This window comes from Nomascus leucogenys, chromosome 16, assembly GCF_006542625.1.
Source record: "Nomascus leucogenys isolate Asia chromosome 16, Asia_NLE_v1, whole genome shotgun sequence".
In the NCBI taxonomy this organism is placed as follows: domain Eukaryota; kingdom Metazoa; phylum Chordata; class Mammalia; order Primates; family Hylobatidae; genus Nomascus; species Nomascus leucogenys.
The window spans coordinates 44,267,926-44,290,978 of record NC_044396.1 but is presented as its reverse complement, the minus strand read 5'-3'; the positions used below and the strand labels follow the sequence as shown (position 1 = coordinate 44,290,978).

The following is a 23,053-nucleotide window of genomic DNA, read 5'->3' as shown; positions in this document are numbered from 1 at the left end:
GCTTCTTTTCTAAAAAGTTTATGTACACTTTATATGCATAACATACCACTTTATATGCATTCAAAAGCAGTATATACTTTATCCTTTTCATCTCTGTTACTTTAGTTGGAAAGTGTGTGTGTTTGTATGTGTGTACATACATATACAGGTACGTATATATACATATATGTATGTACACACACACACTTAAAAGGCACATATTTTTAAAAAACAGCCATTGAGTTTTCAATTATTCTCATTCACTTTTAATTGTTCTGTGCAATCACTTCCTTTACTCATAGAGCAAAATAAATTGGGCATTCAGAAATTAACAATAAAATACTTCATTTTACTTTTATCTTCAGATTATCTTTTGCTAATACTTGAATTATATATTCTTGCCATGTCAGTAAGAGAATTTATTATATTTGTTGGGTTAACAGCATTTGTCATAAATGAGTAGTAACTAAGTGTCCGCAAAGTCAATACTACTGAACTAGACAGTATGTAGTTAAATAAATAAGCAAAGAGGATTTAAAGGACATAGTCATTTTGGGAGATTAAACTTTGACTTACATGGAAAAATTATTTCCTTTTCTTTCACACAAACACTTAAAGTGTCACTATGGTTAAGATACACACACACACATTATATTATTCATTAAACATGGTTTCATATTTAGAAATGCAAGTTTAAAAGTAAAACAAATTACAATGTTGTTCCTTTAGAAAATTTCCTGATCCTATGCAAAAAGTGAGTAAGAGCAGATCTCCCTCTTAAATGGAATCAAAGTGGACTAGACCCAGAAAGGAGCCTGCAGATAAGGAACCCAGCATTTCCAATTTTTTCCTTTGGGATTCTCCAGTTACTGTCTGCGGAGGGTTTAATGGCAGATTGAAAAGGAAATGTTAGAATTAAAATATAAATACAAAAATTAAATTTTGTTTCTTTGTACATTGACAATGTCTCTTTAAATCCAAATACTTTAAACTCTCTGTTATCTGTGCATCTAGAAAACGAGTAAAAGTTGTTATTACCACAACAGTCTGATGGCAGTGTAGTGCTTCCTGAATCATGGAAGCAAGGCTAAATCATGATTTATCTCTAGAGTAAGTTGTTTTGCTCTTGTAATCTTTTGAAAGGTTGTAATTCATCACATCGTGGATATGTTCTTTCCTTAACAAGAATTCATGCCTAATTAAAACATCATAGTCTCCAAAGATGTGGGATAACAGAGTATTTACAGTATTTGGGAAATCACTGAAAAATTCAACCTCCTTACATTCTCTTTACTGCCAATCTCACCTCCAGGTCAAAGCACAGTACATCATTTTAAATTGACATAGTATTCATTCTGACTCTTAACATGTTGAATGAGGGATCAAGTTGAGAAATAACTTAGAACTTACATGATTGAAGCATGATGGGGACTGTTGGGTTTGTGTTGATTGATTGACTCTATTAGATTGTAATCTGTGATTTACTCATAGAATCAAAGGTACAGTTCAGCTGAGAAACTCAATTTCCAAAGATCATCAGTTAAAAGTTGTCTTGGAAACAATGAAGCTAATAACTCAAGGTTCTGCACAAAAGTGAAGAATTTGCCAAAATCATTTTTTCCTTCTACAGTGGGGGTGGAATGTTTTCACCATGTGCTGGCAAGAAGAGCCTTTTCCTGGGCCTTTACTGGTGACTAGGTAATCTTTCCACATCCCAAAAAAAGATTAGTATTTTTTAGTGGAAATCTTGCTGGGAGGATCAAATCATGGAGTACTAGGAAGTATGTCTACTTATAAAAATTGTCTATTTTTAAAAAAAAATGATTTGGGGCTTTGTACCAAAAGAAGTCCTAGGTTGAGCCCTCTGTTACTTCCTGTGGATGTCATCGTGGGGATACAGTCTCTGGATGACACACCCATTACAGGTGGTGGCTAGAGAACTGGACTACTTTATGTGAATTAGTCCAAATAACCAAATAATTAAGTTAAACTTTTTTCTTTTTCTTTTTTAGTGGTTTGACTAATACTTAATCTATCAGTTGGGTTAATATAAAATCAGGGAAGGAAGTTTAAGACATCTTCCACTGTGGTCAGGTTTGTTATAATGGATGGATGAAAGTAATCACTTACATCTTTGATTTCCTGGGAAACATTGGCCAGTCTTGACAAGCCCTTTCTATTTAAGCTGATTCTCTCTTCACCTGATATTCTGATAGCACCCCTGGCCAGGTTCCTGGGGGCACCAACTTGCAAAGTAGGGTGATCTTGCAAGAGACAAATGTTTTCAATCTGCTGAGGCAGGCTGATGGAATTTGTGGACCAGTTTCTGACATCCCAAGTAATTATGATGCTTAAAGTATTTTAAACGATTCCAGGTCTATAAAAAAAGTGATGATGCCTATGTGTATATCCTATATTTTTTATTACAAAAATATTGAAATAATCCATGAGTTATTCCACTCTGCACCAACTATAAAAAAATACTATCAAAGTTTGACCGGCACTTTTAATGCAACGAAAAGCACCATGACCGAGGACACTGAGAACAGAAAGCAGGGAACGTTTACTTGCTGTACGGAGGTATTTAAAACCCAGAAGCTTGTTGTAAGAGTGCGACTTTACAGATGATTCAAATACAAATCTTAGCTGGATATAGTGATAAGCCCTCTCTCAGTTCAGAAGGGTTTTTTCATAGCATATTCATTGCATTTGTCTGCTCATACTTACTAAAAAGTGTCCCAAAGCCTCTAAAAGACACATCACTTTGACCTTGGATTGGGGGGAGGAAACGTCTGTACACAGTGGAGAACTTGATTGCTCCTTCTCTCGCCTGCTTTTAGGGGGCTCATGCCACTCATTCTCAGTTGTTTGGGGCTTCCACGCCAGTCCTGTGGTTGGATGGTGTTTGGCACTAGAAAGGAGTGGCACGGCGTCTTCCAGAGTCGGCGTCTGCCTGTGGTCACACAGAGCCACTCGTTCTGCGTCTGGAAACAGATCCGGTTCCAGCCCATTCCTCTGGCTCGCGCCGCACTGCCGTTATGTCCCAATGGGCGCTGCACACGCCTGGGAATCAGACTCTCATTTTGCCTTTTTCCCCGCTTCCTCTTTGTGTACCTGTTACATTTTTGCGATTGAGTACTGAATCATGATCACTATTTAATTTACATCATGAAGTTATTGAGCTCCTTGGTCTTGTCGAAAGCGTACATGGGCTGCATAGGATTTCTGTCAAAAAGGGTGTTCGCAACTGAAAATTTAAAATATAAAACAAATCCTGAAATGTGTAGAAAATGAACCACTCCATCAATGCTAACACATGTGTAAACAACATTTGGGTTTGCTGTCCATTGGATAGGATTTTCACACATGGTATGGATTTCCAAATGAGAAAATGGTTTATGAATTCTTTTCTAAGCAATACTATTTTTTTTCTCGAGGGATATTTCTCTCTTGCTTTGTTTTTATATTCCTGTGGGAATCAGAGCTTTGCATCTAGAAAAGTCACCTAAGCCTTTTTGACAGAAGACTGGTGTAATTTGTGTGTGTTAGTGTGTGTATGTGTGTATGACTGAATCTATTTTTATGGAAAGATCAGTTAACGCCATCAAGACACCCTAATGATTGGAGGCAAAATTTTTCCATAATAATAGTACCTTCTGGTGGGTGCACCCAAGACCGTGCAGGAGGAGTTTGGTAGCAATGGAGAGTCCTACTAAGCCAATGTCATTCTTTCAGGTGGAGTCAGAGACTCTCGGGTGCAGCTGCTTTGGAAGGAGACCAGCCACCCCCAGCCGACAGGATCAAATAATAACGGTGATGACGGTCCCACTAGGAACTTCACAGCTCACTGCCCTGCTCTAGGATGAAGTGTCATTATGGCCACAGCCCTGCTGTCACCCCTTCATCTGGATGTTGTGGGTCCTGCAACTCCTTTTGCTTTATAAAGTGGTTTCATACTCCAACCGCTCCTGAATAAGGGCATCGTCTTTGTACTGCAGCCTTGGAGGAGATGGGGAACATTCAAAAGCTAAAATCGCCTTTCGGAGGCTTCGGTCCAAAACATGTCTCTCCCATGCTGGGTACCTATTCCTGAACAAGTCAATTTTAATGACTGATTCTTCAATCCGTGGTGGGCGAGATGATGGGGTGGATGGGGCAGTGGGCCTCACTTGAAAGACAGGTACACACCCATCCCGCTCTGCGAATTTCTGATCGCGGTCGCTGACAACACTGCGGTTGTTGGAGATGGACCGTAGGGTGCTTGTGGCCACGTCTGGGGGCAAAGTGAAGGCAGCGGCTGGGTCCTCACAAGCACAACTTGGTGACTGCCCGAATCTGGGTCCATTGGGATGAAAGAAGGCATAATACATCAGCATAAAAACAACACCAGTTAAAAAGCTGCTGAACACCACACACAGCGCTGGAATGGCAAATGCGTCTGCAATCTGGGGAGCCTTGTAGAGGTACCAGAGGGCACTCAAGGCTGTATTTTCCAAAAGGATCACAAAATAGTAAATGAATAGCCTGCAGCGTGTCCTGCCTTCCTTGACATTGAACCAGCTGAAGATATAGATAATCCCCACCACCATGTCGAACACAATCTCTTCCCATTTGGTGATACAGAATTCTGTCTCACAGTGGACGATCCAGAAGGTCATGATGCACCAGTGAAGGACGATGAAGATCCCAAAGTACAGCTGGAAAACCGAGGCAAAGAGGGCAAATGTGATGACCCTGGCGGCAATGGTGAAGAAGTGCCAGCAGAACTGGATGATGACGGCCATGTAGCTGATGGGCTTCTTGTCATCTCGAGAGTCCCGGAGGGCCTTCTGGTAGGAGGCCAAGGCCCAGGCCAGGGAAACGAGGGAAGCTGCTGCTGTGAAACCTACAAAGGCAAACAGGAAGACAGTCTGTCAAAAATCAGTTGCAGCAATGCCCCCTGGAAGTCACACAGAGCTGGGGCTTGGGGAAGGCTGGCTTTGACCTCAGCAAAGACTCTTAATTTCATTGTTTTTTTTTTTTGGAGACAAGAGCCTCGCTCTGTTGCCCAGGCTGGAGTGCAGTGGCGCCATCTTGGCTCACTGCAAGCTCTGCCTCCCGGGTTCACGCCATTCTCCTGCCTCAGCCTCCCCAGTAGCTGGGACTGCAGGTGCCCACTACCATGCCCGGCTGATTTTTTTATATTTTTAGTAGAGACGGGGTTTCGCCATGTTAGCCAGGATTTTCTTTGGGTTTTAACTCAGCTGGGGATCCTCGTATCTGTCCTCTCTAAGGCTCACCCATATGGAGAAGTCATGAAGCTAATAGGAATGCTACTCAAACCCAGCATGGGTGTGAGGCCTGGAAATGGAGTGGAGTTTAACTTTCTCTATTTAGTGTAAATGGACTAAGGAGGTAGTTTTGTGAAGTGGGAAAATAACCATGGACCAGAGGCTGTCAGAACTGGGTTGCTGCTTCAACTTTGCCACTTACTACCCTCATGACCTTGGACTATTGTTAAAATAGGTGTCCTCATTTATAAAGTGGGTGATCTCCAAAGCTCCCTGGCAGCTTTGTGCTTCCATGATTGAAGGGGATATATAATCACAAGAAACCAGGGACTACCTAGTTTATCTTTCTGCTTGTAAGCAGAATTAAATGTAGTTTACTCACAAAAGACAGTTTATGCGTGCTTAAAAAAAAGGTGTCTGTACAACATCCTTGGCAATGTTTCTTGTGATACCTGGTGCACGGTTTGTCCTAATGCAATCTGGCACTCTTCCTATAGCCTTTATCTGTTCCTTACTGCCTTTCCCATAAAAGAAGACATGTCTGCTCCCTGTCTTCCATCTCTTAGCTCTTCATAGATTAAAGATTGTGCTGAAGTTATTTTTCAATCACTTCTCTTATTTTATCATTTTATTGGCCCCATTTGGTTGGTATTCCCTCTAAAAGTAGGCCTCCAAATGTTAAAAGTCATTTTTATTGTTTTCCTCGACTCTTGTTCCACCTCCTGTATGGCACAGCTCATCTCTATGGTCCAGATGTGGCCAGGGCTCACCTGAAAACACACTGGCCTCCTTTAGGAGAGAGCTCTTACAGGAAATTCCTCTTTGTTATGGAAATGGTATGCCAATCTGCATCACAGCTGGCTTCCTTAATGAGCTGAACCAAGACTCACCGAGACTAAGAATGCTCTCATCTATTTTAAAGTCTGGCTGGCTTTTTCTTCACCAAATCTATTATTAATCATAACCAGTCCCCATCAAAGCCTTTCTCTTCTTTTGGAAATAATAGAAGATATGTTGATTGCCAAGATCTTATAATGGAATTGGTACTTTTTATTCAAAAATATTTTTATAGAGAAGAGCTGTTGTCTATGATCCTTGAAAAATGAAAAGAAAGTACTCTTGTGGAAAAAGCCCACACTAATTGACAGAAAATACATTCAACCCCAATAATTATTTCTGATACATCCTCCTTGAGTAAGGTGAACTCCAAAGAACAATTATTGATAAGGAAAATATTTTCCAAGAGCCATTTCTCATATTTCCTCCCAATAAAGCCAGCAGAACAACTAGACATGCTACCCTGGGACCTTCAGGTTATTCTTTTCTTTTCTTTTCTCTTCTTTTCTTTTCTTTCTGGCTAGCACAAAAATCTTTAATTGCTGTAAGTCACAGGCAGCTGCGGCGCTATTTATAGGTCAGTTAGAGACCAGTATACAAAGGAGTTTCTGATAATTTAATTTCTAAGCAACAGAAAACACCGACATCAATTATAAAACAAATTCTGGAGTGAAAAGAGGGGGAAGGAGAAAAAGTTTAAAAAATGACAAAGGAAGGTGAGAGAAATGCGAAATAAAAGGTAATGGGATAATGACTATGCGAACATCTTTATTATCAGTTGGGGATCTAAGAACAAAAGGTTGTGCCGTTTTAATTTCGACGCCTTTGTAGGGCATAGAAGCCGCTCATATCTCTCTCCTTATGTGTACCATTTGCAAACATGTAGCTTCTCACTAGACTATGCTCCCTTTGTGCTTTTAAACGGGGCGCCCAGCTCGGTTTCTGCCTGGGAACGCCCCTCCCCTTACTGCCCGCCGGCCTCCTTCAGCACAGCTGGGGCACAGCGCCGCCTTCAGGAAGATAACTGCACTGTCGGTCAGGCTCGGGCCAACCGAAGCGGGGTTGTCCACGGGGTGGTCAGAATGGTTCTACCAGTTTGCACAGGAAGACATTACTTAAGGCTGCTTTCCAAAGCAGTGAAAAAATAGTAAGAAAACTTTAAGTACACAGTATCATGAAATGATGATATGATCTGTTGTCAGATTTAAAAGAATAGAAACATTAGCCTCCTTCAAATTACCCTGTAATCTCCACCCCTTTTACTGCGTGTCCTAAAAGAGTAAAAAGAGTAATTCAGTCTGCGTTTGACACTCCAGGAACTTAAGATGATACTGTAGTTGTAGAAAAATGAAGGCTTTCTATCAGCTTTGCTCTCTCTATATCTTACAATTTAAAAAATCTATACCGAAGGGAAATTTCATGTCCCTGTGATACCCCCTTTATGAATTCTCTGCTTTAGCAATGAGAATTTCTCTTCTTCCTTTGTTGATGATGATGATGATGATGATGATTTTTTGAGACAGAGTCTCACTCTGGCTGGAGTGCAGTGGCACGATCTCAGCTCACTGTAGCCGTCACCTCCTGGGTTCAAGCGATCCTCATGCCCCAGCCTCCTGAGTAGCTGGGACCACAGGCGTGTGCCACCATGCCTGGCTAAGTTTTGTATTTTTAGTAGAGAGGGGGTTTCACCATGTTAGCCAGGCTGGTCTAGAACTCCTTGCTTCAAGTGACCCTCCCGCCTTGGCCTCCCAAAGTGCTAGGACTTTAGGCGTGAGCCACCGTGCGCTGGGCCTTCCTTTGATTATTATTTACTTTTTCGTCTGTTTAACAATTGATTTTTATAAGACAAATATAGGCTGAACAGAAAATATGGGGTCATGTTCAAGTTAAGACCTTTACAACTTCACAAATTCACAACTGCCACAGAACACTTAGTTCTTTTGCTCTTTATACAAATAATATGAGCTCAGTTTTTTCCCATGCCAAGACAGACTTCCTCAGCAAGGCACGGCCTTATTCTTAGAGTTCTCTGGAGCTTCTGATGTGCAGTGGCACAGTGCTGGAACACAGGACTCTGAGCACTCCTTTAGCTATTAATGTGTATTTTAAGTTGTTATTTGAAAGTAATTTCAAACTTACAGAAAAATTATAAGAATAGAAATATTATATTGAACATCTATATTTCATTTGCCCCAATTGTCAACTGACTTTATCATTGCCCTCTCTCTGTCTCTCTCTCTCTCTCACCCATTTGTGATTAAATGCATACATTATGGTCCTTTACCCTAAAATATGCCAGTGTTTATTTCCTATGAATAGGGGCATTCTCTTACGTAACCACATAAAGTTATCAACTTCAATCAATTTAACATTGATACGGTACTTAAAAAAAATCCACTATCAGTATTCTAGTTTCACCAATTGACATTAACAATGTCCATTCCAAAATTTTTCTCCCCTATACAGGATCAAGTCTAGAATCAGGTACTACATTTAGTTGTTGTATTAATTCAGTTTTCTTTAATCTGGAATATTTCCAAATGCTTTCTTTGCCTTTATGACACTGACATTGTTTGAAGAGTATAGTACTTGAAAATAAGAAAAAAAGAAAAAAAAAAGGTGTTCCTCATTTTGGGTTTACCTGCTGCTTCTTCATGGTTACATTCCTAGGCAGGAATATGTAAGTGACATTGAACAGTGTATTTTTTCAGCATCATCAATATACTAAAATATGAAGATTCCTTCAGTGGCCCCAGGAAGAAATATATAATGGGTCTGTCAGTCTTTTCTTTCAAAATAATGAATAGTATATCACTCATGAAAACTTGCTTCTAAGATCAAACTATAAAAACAGCTACAGGGGACTAAAAGGGATTATATATGATTTCTTAAAATGTGAAAATAGGTTATAAGACCTTAGAGCTTACCTAGTGCAATAATCTTATTTTATAGAAAAGAAATTGAGTCTCATTTTGAGAGGTTATCTTCCCTCTCTCCTGCCTCCCATTTATCTTGGGTGAAAATTGTCCTTCTCCAAAGTGAACCCTCCTGCTTCCTAAACAAGGGCGCTAACAGTTAACCTGCCTTTCTCTGGATTCCATCTCTTTCTCTATAAGAGCGCCTTCCCCAGATCTTACAAACATGTAACGAGCCCCCTTTATCCCAAGAAACACCGTTCTGTGATTTTTTTCTCTTTCCTCTTCTTTATTTCAGATGTGTCTCCTGTTTTCCCTCCTGTTGTTTCTTGTTCCCCCATTTTGGTCTGGTTGTCCTTTAGCTACTGGCATTGCTTGGGATGCAGTCCTCAGTCCTCTTCCCTTCTCAGCCCTTTTCTGGGTGGCCTCAGTCATTCCATGTCTTGAATCCAACAGAGAGCAAATGCCCCTCTGGACTCCCAGCCTTTCTGAGCCCCAGAACTGTGTGTCTGACTGTGAGACCTGAAACCCCATGGGCCTACGATGAAATACCTGGAAGCAATCTGGCTGTAGGTGACAACATTTGCTTTCTCGTGGAAAGAACACAATTCTTCTTCACTTTATCCCCCCTGTTGCTAGTGTAATGCCCTTCTCAGAATTAGAGAGAACATGAATTTCCAGATAGGTGGCCACAGTTCTAAGAAAAGGATTTTATGTGCAGCTTGACTGAAATGCCATGTCCAAAGTCATCCAAATCCATGTGTTCATAATGTGCACCATTTTGGGGCATTGCTTCTGTCACTGAACTGAGTCGGGCTGATCCAGATGTCTTTGCTTTCTTACTATATCACAGCCTGACTAATTAATCTGACTTTGAATACAACAGTTCAATGACCATAAAGTTGGTATGACAGTTTATTCCATCATTTTGAACTGATTATCAAATAGATATGCATGTAGAGAGATTCTTTTTTTTTGAATAAGGGTGGTAAAGGAATTTGGAAGTATTATAATCCAAGAGTTTTCATTTTGAAACTCTAGACTAGGAGATAGCTACTTCTAGCCCTTCAGATTTGTGCATCTGAATTATTGTAGACACTGCTGAGTAAGCCAGAGGCTAGTTTCTCAGAAGATGTCTAAGATACTTGTCCATTTTCAAAAAGGATTTTTCAGAATAAGGGTTGTGGGTCTAATACAAGCTCATTAGCAAATTAGCATTGCAAGGGGAACTGATAGAAATCAATATGATGTAGTCCAAGTGCACAGCAAAATCCTGAATTTCTTCCCTCTTCTTTTTGCTTCTCATGGGTGTATGTTCCCTTTAGGGCATCTCTCTTCAAGCCTTTGTTTTCCTCCCCTTCTTTCCCCTCCTCCCCTGCTTTAACTCTGCTCTCCCCTATTTCCTCTTCTTATTGAACATAGTACGGAATGAAATTATTTAAAAAACAGCTGTATTACCTGAACCCAGGAGGCGGAGCTTGCAGTGAGCCAAGATCGCGCCACTGCACTCCAGCCTGGGTGACAGAGTGAGACTCTGTCTCAAAAAAAAAAAAAAAAGTTGTATTAATGACATGTTTGGTGTTCCCCAAATCTAACTACACATATGTTCTTAAAGCACAAGTGAATCTCAGAATAAGAAAGGAAGGTACTCTATTTAAATGCCAGTTGTCTGCTCCAACTATTCTTTTCTTTACCTTTGCTCTGATTCCTGTGGCTTTGCTCCAAATTCAGATTCGATTTCAAGGCTTCCCACAGCGCCCATTAAATGGACTCAACATCACTAAACTCTGCTTTTCATCATCAGTAAATTGTTTTCCTATAACCTTCCTCTAATTTGTGTCTAAAAGCAGTTTAAATGAGAGAGGTAGAGAATTCTTTGTATTAGGATTATAAAAAATGATAGCTTAGAGTATGGTTGAGAGTGGGTGTGTGCGGTGGGCAAAAACTCTATCATCTCAACTTATGCATTATTTCCTCTTGGAAATAATGGATAAAGGGTTAATGTCAGTTGTAAAACCCCCCATGAAAACATTATAATCTGAGTCCCTTTGATTTTGAAACCTCTAGACTAGGAGAGGGCTATCGCTGGCCCCCAGATGTAAATTGGTTCTCCCCACAGACATGTTTCCATACCAAGTACCCATTCCCGTTCCTTAAGAGCATGGATCCCAGTTTATAATTATGCTTAGTTTTGTGCTTGTTTAATTATTGTATTTCTCACTACAGGGGGTCTTTTAGGCAGGGATAAATACCTGTTTATCTTTCTGTCCCCTTGAGCATTGCAAAGTGCTTAACATATATTCAGAATTGGCACTTAGAGGGAAAAGAAGGAAGGACGGAAGGAAAAAAAGAAAGAGTATTCCAAATGTAGAGCCAGAACCACAGAGAGAATGAAGTGTTCAAAAGATTTGCACGATTCTTTATTGTTCCTTTCTTCTGCTTCTTTGCAATTTCAGCTTGAGCTGCAAATGCCAAATCACTGTGTAATAAAATCTGAACTCCTGTTGTGTTGTTTGTGGTCTGGGTGTAAACAAGAATTCGTGGAAATCCCCAGAGCATGCTTTGTAGGATGTACAGCCTAATTCCCTAGATGGAAGAGGCTCAGTAAATTAACCAAGTGCTCGAATTCTTTGATTCTTCCACGAAGAGAATGAGCCTGTCTTTTTCTTTCTCCCTAAGGAGGCCATAACCTTCCCCTGTGACAGGCAAGCCAAAGTTTGCACTCTCAGAGAAACTTCTGGTCACTGGCCCACATTCACAACCAAATTGCAGCTGGTGAGAAGGGCTCTTTTTTTTGTTGTTGTTCTAACTTAAAAATTTACTATCATGAACACTTACAAACATAAAAAAAAGCAGAGAGAATAAAACAACAAATGGACCCTTCATACGGAATCAACTAAAGGGCTCTCATTGACTTCTCCTTTCTCTTTATTTCCAGAGTCAGAACGGCTGTGCTGATGGCTGGGACTCTCTCAGGACAGCTTGGAAGGCCCAACCTGGCAGCTCTCTGGGCCCACCGGAGCTCTCCTGCCTTGTCTTGTACCTGCCTGTCTGTGCTCCAGCCACACTGCCATCTCTCCATTTCTCAAATGCTACGTAAAGCCGCATTCTCTTCCCACAGATAGAAAATGCTGTGCTCTCCCTTGAAAAGCCTCTCTCTCCAATGAATTCCCACTCATTCCTCAGTTTTCAGTTGAAGCATCATTCATTCTTTCGGGAAACCTTTTCTAGCCCCTAACACCCTGCATCGGTCCTAACATACCTTGGCATGACTGCTGTAGCTCTGTATCTGTGTGGGTACTGACGGATGTGACCCCAGGAGGGAGGGTGTGCAGCCTATGGCTCACCACGGTATCCCCAGCACCCATCTCTCTGCTTGCCTATTAACTTTTTAAATTAGTGCATTTTCCCCTCTCATTTTAAAAAAAAAACTTTAATTTTTTCACTTGTATATACTGACAGAGCACAAGTACAGATTTCTTGCGTGCATATGTTGTGTTGTGGTAAAGTCTGGGCTTCTATGTGTACCCATCACTCAAATAGTAAACATTGTGCCTGAGAGGTAATATTTCAGCCCTCACCCCCCTGCACTCTCCCACCTTTTGGAGTCTCCAATGTCTATTATTCCACTCCATATGTCCACATGTACCCATTGTTTAGCTCCCACTTGTGAGTGAGAAAGTGCGGTATTTGACTTCCTGTTTCCGAGTTATTTCACTTAGGATAGTGGCCCCCAGTTCCATCTATGTTGCTGCAAAAAACATGATTTCAGTCTTTTTTATGCCTGCGTGCTATTTCCATGGTGTACATGTACCACATTTTTTTTAAATCCAATCCTCCTTTGATGGACACTTAGGCTGACTCCGTATTTTTGCTACTGTGAATAGTGCCACGATCAACATACAAGTGCATGTGTCTTTTCAGTATAATCATTTCCTTCCCTTTGGGTATGTACCCAGTAGTGAGATTGCTGGATGGAATGATAGTTCTAATTTTAGTTCTCTGAGAAATCTCCATACTGTTTTCCATAAAGGTTGTACTGATTTACATTCCCACCAACAGTGTATAAGCATTCCCTTTTCTCCACATCCTTGTCAACAACTGTTGTTTTTTTGACTTTTTAATGAACGAGTACATTTGCCATACAGTAGCTTTTCTCTTATCATTTCCCTGTCTTCCCAACGTCACTGCAAACATCTTGACTTCCCTTTTTCTCTCCCCATTTCTTCATCCTTTCTGTTGATTTCAACATTTTTAGAGGAAATTTAAAGTATCTTCTCACAAGTAGTTTTAAGAATGGGTGATTTACAACATAACCCTACTACAGAGGTGAGATGATCACATGACCATTCATTACATATATATCTTCTCTTCACCCTCTCACCATAATTTTTTCCCCTAAAGGCATAGTTTCTAAATAAACCAACTGACTAACAAACACAATACTGAATTTTAGATGGCAGTATAATATTGATTTCTTGCATTCAAGAAATTTTATAGTTTCTTTAGTGCATATGAGGCTTATAATCATAGACAAATTAAGAAGCAACAAGCATTTGTTGGGCCCTTGCTTTGTGCACAGTGCTATGTTAGGCAACTACAGCCTTTGTGCAATTTAAATGTCATAATAACATTTTGAGGCAAGTATTGTTTTTTGCAAACAGGGAAACAGAACCAAGGAGAGGTTAAATGACTTGCCCACACTCATGTAATTAGCAAGGAGAACAGGCATCAGAAGTCCTGCTTCCAAATCTCCGTCCACCACAATGGATTAGTATGGTTACCTTCACCAACAACCGGAGCATGAGACTCCAAGTGCAGGGAGGTCTCAAATCTCCCACAGTTCACACTTGCGGGGTACATGGCAGGCTGTGGAGGACCCTGGAGGTCTTTAACTCTTGCCCCCTCTTTAGGCACCTGCTCCCTAATGGGCTTCCCTCACACTAATTCCTGTAGGCCTATAGCAACCATTTTGGTGCCAAGGCCAAAGGATCGATTTTGGATTCTTTTCACAAAATGGATCAGAGGCACAAGCACCTGGGAGGAAAGCCATGCTTTTCTCCTCTTTGCACTTTCTGATCTAAAAGAGGCCTCCTAGTCTTCTTGGGTTTTTGCCTTAGAAAAGACAGTTCCATATTTGAGTTGAATCATATGATCTAAGAGTAGCAGGTCACAAAATGAATATTCAGAGCCAGAATGGTTTCCCATTTCTGCAGTGTGTTTAGAGATTGTCTTTTAGTTACAAGTATAAAAGCAGTAGATCCTCCTGGCTGGAATCATAGCTAATTAACCTAGTTGAAGGAAGGTAATAATTGAAAAAAAACCTGACATCCTCTATGCTCATATTTTTGCTGAGTGCGGTGAAGGGAAGGAAGGTAATACAAGCTCCACCAGGTCTAGGGCTTTCTCAGTATCCCTGCACTGAAGCCATTTTATCTCTGTTTTAAACCTTGTAATAGTTCTGATTAAAAATATTTAAATGCCTTAATATGTTTAGTTTTGGTAGGGATATACTTTCTTTTGGTAATCCATTTGGAGGATTTCTACTTCTTTGCAAGGCAAATTGTAAGGCTGCTGAGGAGGTGATAAGGAAAACACTGAACTGAAATTAAAAAAAATTTTAATATAAAAAGAGTTTAAGGAAGTTGTTGGGAGAAGCAAAGTGTCTCTCCTCCTTGTTGAAAAATATGGAAGATTATTTCCTTCTGGTTGGGAAAACATATCTCAGGTAATCTCACATAGCTCCATTCCATTATAAAATTTAGTGTTTTATTAAAATTTCTCAAGAAGACAAAGATTTTAAGTGTGGGAATTTGAAAACTATCTAAACAATAATTTCTTTGAGAAAAAAATTCTGTAAATGGGAGAAAGCAAGAAGGCCCTCTTCTTTGTTCAGTACTGCATATTGTGTGATTAATTTTACACTAAAAATAAAATGATGATATGATAAGTAACCTGAGATGCCCAATAAAATTAAGTTTTTGTTTAGGGTAAGTTTATTTTCCATCCCACGTTTAAAAAAAAGACACTGCATGATTTTTTTGTTTTTTTTTTGTAGCTTTTCTACTTTCAGGGGCAGGTGACAAATGAAGAGGGAAACATGGATGGAGACAGGAAGACAAGCTGTGTCCCTTTCTAACCTGTCCATGAATGACATGGCTAGAAAACAGCAAGGTTAATCCGCATTTAAAGATCCCAGTATGCTTTGGGAGGCCGAGGTGGGCGGATCACTTGAGGTCAGGAGTTTGAGACCAGTCTGGCCAACGTGGTGAAACCCTGTCTCTATTAAAAATACAAAAATTAGCCTGGCGTGATGGCACATGCCTGTAATCCCAGCTACTCGGGAGGCTGAGGCAGGAGCATCACTTGAACCTGGGAGGCGGAGGTTGCAGTGAGCTGAGATCATGCCATTGCACTCCAGCCTGGGTGACAAGAGTGTGTGAGACTCCTTCTTAAAACAAACAAACAAACAAACAAAAAGAATCCCAGCATGTAGCAAGCAAGCATTGCCATGTGTCCGACTTTTTCTCATTTATTTCTCACAGCACTGCTTCTTCAATGTAAATATTTTGTCCATTTTACAGATGAAAACACTGAGGGTTAGAGAAGTGAAATAATCTTACCCAGGGGTGGCACACTTTTTCTGTAGAGGCCCAGATATATGTTTTGGGCTTTGTCGGCCATATGGGTCTCTGTCACAAGCATTCAGCTTGGCTGTTATTGAGAGAACACAGCCATAAATACTTAAACAGATGGAAAAATAGGAGGTGGGCTGGATGTGGCCCATGGGCCTCAGTTTCCTGGCCCCTCACTCATTTCACTGGTGGACACATTTCTAACATGTAACAGAAGCAGGATTTACACCCACATTTTTCTGACTTCGAAGTCCTTACACTTTTTCCTATATGCATCAAAACATTTTAGGCCAATTGTGAAACCTGGTAACCCAAAGAAACCTTTTTAGATGAGTAGAGTGTGGGCATAGGTGGTGCTGTCTGCATGAAAGCCCAGAGGCATGGTGGCCAGCCAAACAACCAAACAAACCTATGGAACCTCCTGGTGTCAGCACATCCTATACACAAGGTGGAGTCTGGACGTGAATAAGCCTCTTGAAAAGGGACTCTTTCCACCTGTGGGTATCTGTTAAGGACCACAGGTGCCACATCTCGATACACTTCCTGATTATTTCCAGGACAGCAGGCAAGCACTTGCAGAGTGAACAGGCATGATAGGTTCAGGCTGGTCCCCCGAGCGCTTCATTCTGCCCCTATTTGTGGGAAGGGCAGCTCTTCCACCCAGCCTCACCCCCGACCATGCTGGCCAAAGCCTCTGAGATGGAAATTAAGCTGTTCCTCCTTCCTAGATGTCCCTAAGGTGCCTTTGTAGTCTGCCATGCATGTGAATTTGATGGCCCACATGCCATAAAAGATCCGCAAGCATCATTAATATTGACAGTTACTGGCCTATTTAGGGGAATGTGTAATGAGTGCATCCCTGGGAGAGTGAGTCTGCATCCCTGGGGTCCGTAATCAAGTGTAAATTCTAAGGAGAACTACTATCCACTCACCCACATTCAGAGTTATTCATGCTTCGAGGACTTGGAAGGGGGCCCAGAAGATGAGAAATGGTGACACTCACACTGCCTCACACTGGGACCAGGATAAATGAAACTAAGGAGCACAAGACATGCTTTGGCGGCAGGTGTTGGGGTAGGTGGCACAAGTAGAGGCAGTGCTGGTGTGGGATGTTCATGATCACACAAGGTGGCACCAATATTTGCATTTGTGAACCTTAAGACCTGAAGCCCTTTTCTGGTAGGAGAGCTGGGAGTCTGCTTAAATGAGTCTCTGCCTACCTGGTAGAGAGGAAGGCAGAAAGAACGCCTGTGGTGGGAGAGTTTCCCAAGGAGAGACCCCAGAGAGAACACACTGGCGTGCCCATCCGTGGAGGGGTGTATTGGTAGCTGTGTTCCAGTGACCTGTGGGTTGCACTCAGAAGGCCCAGACTCAGATCCTCCCCAGTTTTTCCTCCTCTCTCCATCCCTCTCTCAATTCTTTCCTCTCATAAATGTTTATTGAACACCTACTAAGTACCAGGCACTAAGGACACAAACATCGTTCCCTAGAGGACCTGAAAAATCAGCGTGGAAGACAGTCATATTTGCAACATACATATTTACAGCATGGTGAGCAGAGTGTAGAGAAGAGAGAACCTGTGCACTAAGGCTTGGTCCAGGAGGGGAAAGGCAGCTCAAGAAGAGATGGGCACAGGCCAAAGCTTGCAGGTGTGGCTGAGGCTGGCCTGGGTGTGTCTGAGGCAGGGCCGAGGAGGGCTGGCCAGAGGAGGCAGAAGGCTGTGGTCATGATATCGCCGACAAAGGGACTCGGGTATCATCCTGAGGCAGTGGCACCTGAGGCAGTGGCACCTTTGGCAGCAAGGTGCGTGTACGTACGTGGCAAGGTGGGTGTACGATCCATGAGTGGGCAGAGTGTGCCAGAGGGAAGGGGACCCTCCAGACAGAGGCAGGAGGTATCTCAATACTTGGGTGAAGATGACAGTGAGGGTGGGAAAGCAACTTCTGTGGAGCTCTAGAAGATGCAGAGGTCACTTCTTGAGCTGCGTGCCTCTGGGCGAGTCACTTGACTTCACCCATTTTTCATGGATTTGAGTGAGTGAGAATCAGTGACACCATGTGTCCGTTAGAGCACTTTATGAACAGAAAAGTTTCTCTATAAATATAATTGGCCATTCTGAATCCTAGCTTTGCTTGCAGTTTTTCCCTCCCCACTCCACTCCCACTCTGGAGCTTTTCAATGCCCCGGGATTGAAGGAAATTTTATTGGAGGAAGTTGGTTTGAATAGAATAGCACGACAGAGAAAGAATACAATAAAAGGTACAAGCTACAGAATAAATATTTTTTTCTTCCTTAGAGATATAAAAGAAGTGCTTTTGACAGGATAATATTTTTAAAAATCAGCTCAAAGTATGAGGAAAAATACTGGCCATTATTTACCTGTGCAGAATGTGTACTTAATATTATTGGCTTAAAGCCCTATGCAATAGAGGCCACTTTGTTGGAAAAAAGGAAGGGCGAAGTCGAAGCTGTTCCAGGATTTGCAGAGAAGTCTGAGACAGAAGCAGGTTTTAATGGCTTCATTCCTCAGGATTTTCCTGAATTGTGTACAAGAAAGGAGGGCATGGCCCAGCTCATAATATAGGGTCCCTATATGTGGGGGTTCCTCCCGATGCTGAAAAGGAAGCAGAAAGGGAAGGACTTGGGGGCAAGGGGCTGGTTGGGGGAAGGCAGGAGGTAGAGGGAATGCCTGTCCAAACCCTTCTGAGGTCCTGGGACCTCAATGGACACTTCCTTTGTCTGCTTCTGATTGCTTATGTTTCCTGGCTTCATTCTGCAAATAATTTCTGGCAGAAATGGATGCCCTTTAAAAATACCTCACCCTTTACACACAGTAGCTTTCTCTAAGGATCTCGAATATAGAATTGGTTCCTTGGCCTGCGGGGTTCAGGGGGAGCAGGAAAAGGGCTTTTTCTGTGTGTCTGGAGTGGGAAGGGACTGCAACCGTGGCTTCTGTCCTATTTTCCAGCGTCCCACCCCCTAGGTTGCTTCATTTTTACTCTGTCAATACAAAGAATGTGGCTTGCTGCTGGGACTATTTAATAATGCAGCAATAAATTGCGCTTTCAAGCCCAGCAATGCTTTTCTAGGTGATTTACAAAAAACAACTCAATACCCTGAGGACATGGATGGGTAGCATTCTCTGCTCTAATGGTTGGACTGGCTGGGAGAAAGCCCACCGTGTGAGGACCCCAAGGGCTCAGAAGTGGCCCAGCCTTCTCAGTCACCCTTCTCATCGCAGGGCACGGGACCTGGGCCATTGCTCCTGCAACTCTTAGGGCATCACTTGGCATGCTCCTTTACACGCTGTCTCTGGGAGATGCTCAAGGCTTTTGAAAAAGGAAAGAGTTTTTCCTGGGGAAGACAGACTATGAGAGCATCTAATAATATGATGAAGATCACTTTGGAGAGGAGAGTAACTCACTGCTCTTTTTCCGGAGCAGCAGCTTGATCTGAGCTGACACAGTTTAGGATTTAGGATCAGATGTGGGGTGGGAGGGGGCCACACTGGGGCCCTGCAGGGCTTTGGGAGAGTGGACTCCTCTTCATTCCCATCTGCCCATCCCTGAGTTTAGGACCCCATCAGATGCAGCCTCCTATCTGTCCTCCTGGTAACCCCTCTCCCTCCCATGGGGTTTTTAGTTTGTAATTAAAATGAACTGTCTATGATGGAAATCTGATCAAATATCTCCCCAGCTGAAAACCCTTCAAGGACTCCCTATTTATGTCCCCACAAGATAAATGACATACCAAGTCCTTCCAGAATTGCGCCCTCCATGCTTCTCATCCACTTTCTGCCTGGAGACCCCTTCCTCTCTCTCCTAGTCTCAGGGTCTCCTTTCTCCACCTGGAGGACCCCTTTGCCCACCTGGAGGACTCCTGGGATCCTGGCTCAGGAAGCCGCTTTGTCCCTTTCTATCCACTCTGCCCCCTAGGCTTTCTGCATGGCTTCTTGCAGCATTGACCTTCTCTGAGGACTCAGCCTGTGGGTGTCTCTCCTGCCCCTGGGAGGGGAGATACAGGGGCCATTCTGCCTGCTTGGTGTGGGTGTATCACCTGGAGCCCAAGTAGGTTCTGCTCTTAACTCCAAGGACTGTGCTGGGAGTAGGGGAGAGAGAGGCTGTGGAAGTGCTTTGTAAACTGTAGAGTTTTACAAATACTAGGTATTACCTCCATCATTCAGAAAACAAAGCCCAGAGGAAAGGACCTCACAGTCTTGGTTAACCAGGAGCACTGTGAACTTTCTTTTAGAAAATTGCTGGCTGTGAGAGATGCCTTCCTTGCCAAAAGGACAGATGATCAGACCTATCAAGGATCCTTCTAGTCTAGGGTTCTTAGAGGATGAAATGGCTGGCACTTTGGCAGCCTTTAGAAACTTGGTGTGTGATAACCAGCTTCCAGGTTCAGGAGTACCAAGGCTGGTCCAGCCAGTCTTTTCTAGTATCACCTTATTTTGAGAGATAAATAAGCCTTTCACCAGCTTATGTGAATTACTTCCATATTTGTCATGGATGATTATAGAGAGATTCTTCCCCATACACACTCCTAGGAATAGGAGTCACCTTTTAGCAGACCTGCCAAATTTTGAGGTGCTCTGTTAATTACTGTATTTTTTAAATAACAAAATTCTGTTTGGGAAGGCCTACATATTTGAAGTGACCTAAATCATGGCACGTTTGGGCTGATTATAGAGATTTACTGACAGAACCAGTGAAACAAAGAAGGACAAGATGGAAACAAAAAAGGAAGTACAGAAATTTAATTCAGTTTAAGAAGCATTCCTGGAAGTATGAGTTCACAATTAAGTTTTGGATCTTACAAATCAACCTCTTAAAGCAACATAGTGAGTAGTTCTGAAGATCATAAATGGCAAGAAAGAACCTTGGTCAGGTGTTGTCTCTAGTAAGTGCCTCACACACCTGTTCAGAGCAGTGCTGCGTCTTCAACAGGCAGCAGAAGACAGAAGCAGTGCTCCCCAACTATGCCTTCTAGAAGACTGAAAAATGATGATGAAGGAAAGAAGTAAACTTTTTCAATCCATATATTATTTGATTAATATTTGTGACTAAGATAATGAATTAAATAGTATACATTGACATTCAGCTATTTCATCTCCAGTTCCAAAAGTTTATATGCTTAAGTTGGCTTCAAAACTGTTTTATATATTCTCCTTTCACTGGAAAAATGGAGGGTTGCTTTATACTAAGACTCACCTCAAAGTCAAGTCAGTACATGAATCCCCTGTCCCAGGCAGTCTGTAGCCTGAGTTCAGTGACCCTGATGAATAAGCAGCGATGACTCCATTCATTTTCACATTGTTGTGTTCTTTTCTGATTTCTTTATACTCAGTTGTTCAATTCAGTAAACACTTACTGAATGCCCACCTTGGGTTGACCCAGACTAGCCCCTGGGAATGCTCAGGGCCTCCACCTCCTTCTCTCTTGAACCTCTTGTGTTCTCTGAACTGTATCTGGGTCTAGTCCTCCATCATCCTTCCAGGCTGACAAGTGTGTGATGCTTGCTTGAGCCATCTCCTTTGAGAAACATATCCTGTCCTCTCCCCACTGGTGGCCAGAAAGAAGCTCCTCCTCTGTGTGACTTAATTGTTGAGCTACTTGTCAGCCTTTCTCTTTTGTGGCATTCACGAGGGTAGGGACTGAGATCTATCCATTGCTGCACTTCCAGAAACAGAAAATGCCTAGCACAATTGATAATTATTTGATAAATTGTATTGAATTGAACAGAATTGAATTTAGAGATGTTCTAAATTGAGGTATGGCTTGGATGCTGTTTTTGCTGATAAAAAAATACAAATGACCTGGATCAGGGACTGCTTATTAGTATCCTGGGGACTGAAATAGCTCTTGAGGACAGACCATATAAAACACAAATCATTAAGAATCCAACGTGCATTCCTTTCCTGACCAAGACATGTCCCTAATAGGACAGAAGTAAGTTCAATTCATGCCATCACTGCTTGTAAAGTTTTTTCAATTAGGAATTTGTATGCTAGCTAGCAATAAAAGAACCGTAATTTCCCAAGACAGAAACTTTTATTTTATTTTATTTTTTTTATTATTATTATACTTTAGGGTTTTAGGGTACATGTGCACAATGTGCAGGTTTGTTACATATGTATCCATGTGCCATGTTGATTTCCTGCACCCATTAACTCGTCATTTAGCATTAGGTGTATCTCCTAATGCTGTCCCTCCCCCCTCCCCCCACCCCACAACAGTCCCCGGAGTGTGATGTTCCCCTTCCTGTGTCCATGAGTTCTCATTGTTCAATTCCCACCTATGAGTGAGAACATGCGGTGTTTGGTTTTTTGTCCTTGCGATAGTTTACTGAGAATGATGTTTTCCAGTTTCATCCATGTCCCTACAAAGGACACGAACTCATCATTTTTTATGGCTGCATAGTATTCCATGGTGTATATGTGCCATATTTTCTTAATCCAGTCTATCGTTGTTGGACATTTGGGTTGGTTCCAACTCTTTGCTATTGTGAATAGTGCCGCAATAAACATACGTGTGCATGTGTCTTTATAGCAGCATGATTTATAGTCCTTTGGGTATATACCCAGTAATGGGATGGCTGGGTCAAATGGTATTTCTAGTTCGAGATCCCTGAGGAATCGCCACACTGACTTCCACAATGGTTGAACTAGTTTACAGTCCCACCAACAGTGTAAAAGTGTTCCTATTTCTCCACATCCTCTCCAGCACCTGTTGTTTCCTGATTTTTTAATGATGGCCATTCTAACTGGTGTGAGATGGTATCTCACTGTGGTTTTGATTTGCATTTCTCTGATGGCCAGTGATGATGAGCATTTCTTCATGTGTTTTCTGGCTGCATAAATGTCTTCTTTTGAGAAGTGCCAAGACAGAAACTTTTAAATGGAAATGACCAACTCCACATTCAAGGTTCTTTCTAAATCTTTGAAAATGGATGAGAATCGTGGAGAAATAGGAACACTTTTACACTGTTGGTGGGACTGTAAACTGGTTCAACCATTGTGGACCAGTGTGGCGATTCCTCAGGGATCTAGAACTAGGAATACCATTTGACCCAGCCATCCCATTACTGGGTATATACCCAAAGGATTATAAATCATGCTACTATAAAGACACATGCACACATATGTTTATTGTGGCACTATTCACAATAGGAAAGACTTAGAACCAACCCAAATGTCCAACAACGATAGACTGGATTAAGAAAATGTCGCACATATACACCATGAAATACTATGCAGCCATAAAAAATGATGAGTTCATTTCCTTTGTAGGGACATGGATGAAGCTGGAAACCATCAGTCTCAGCAAACTATCGCAAGGACAAAATACCAAACACCGCATGTTCTCACTCATAGGTGGGAACTGAACAATGAGAACTCAGGGACACAGGAAGGGGA

At 41.9% G+C, this 23,053-nt stretch overlaps 1 protein-coding gene across 2 annotated transcripts in view; it reads right to left on the bottom strand.

Annotated features, from left to right (window-relative positions):
- XKR4 (XK related 4) overlaps positions 1 to 23,053 on the bottom strand; it is a 417,353-nt gene that overhangs the window by 6,260 nt on the left and 388,040 nt on the right. The window contains exon 3 of one of the 2 annotated variants that reach the window (XR_004026245.1): positions 2,707 to 4,864. Coding sequence is in view for 1 of the 2 variants with exons in the window: in XM_030795439.1 (XP_030651299.1) it covers positions 3,918 to 4,864 (947 nt within the window). In the remaining variant the exon portion in view is untranslated. Of the gene's footprint in view, positions 1 to 1,983; positions 4,865 to 23,053 lie in introns of those variants that run through there. The other variant, XM_030795439.1, reaches the window with a different exon arrangement.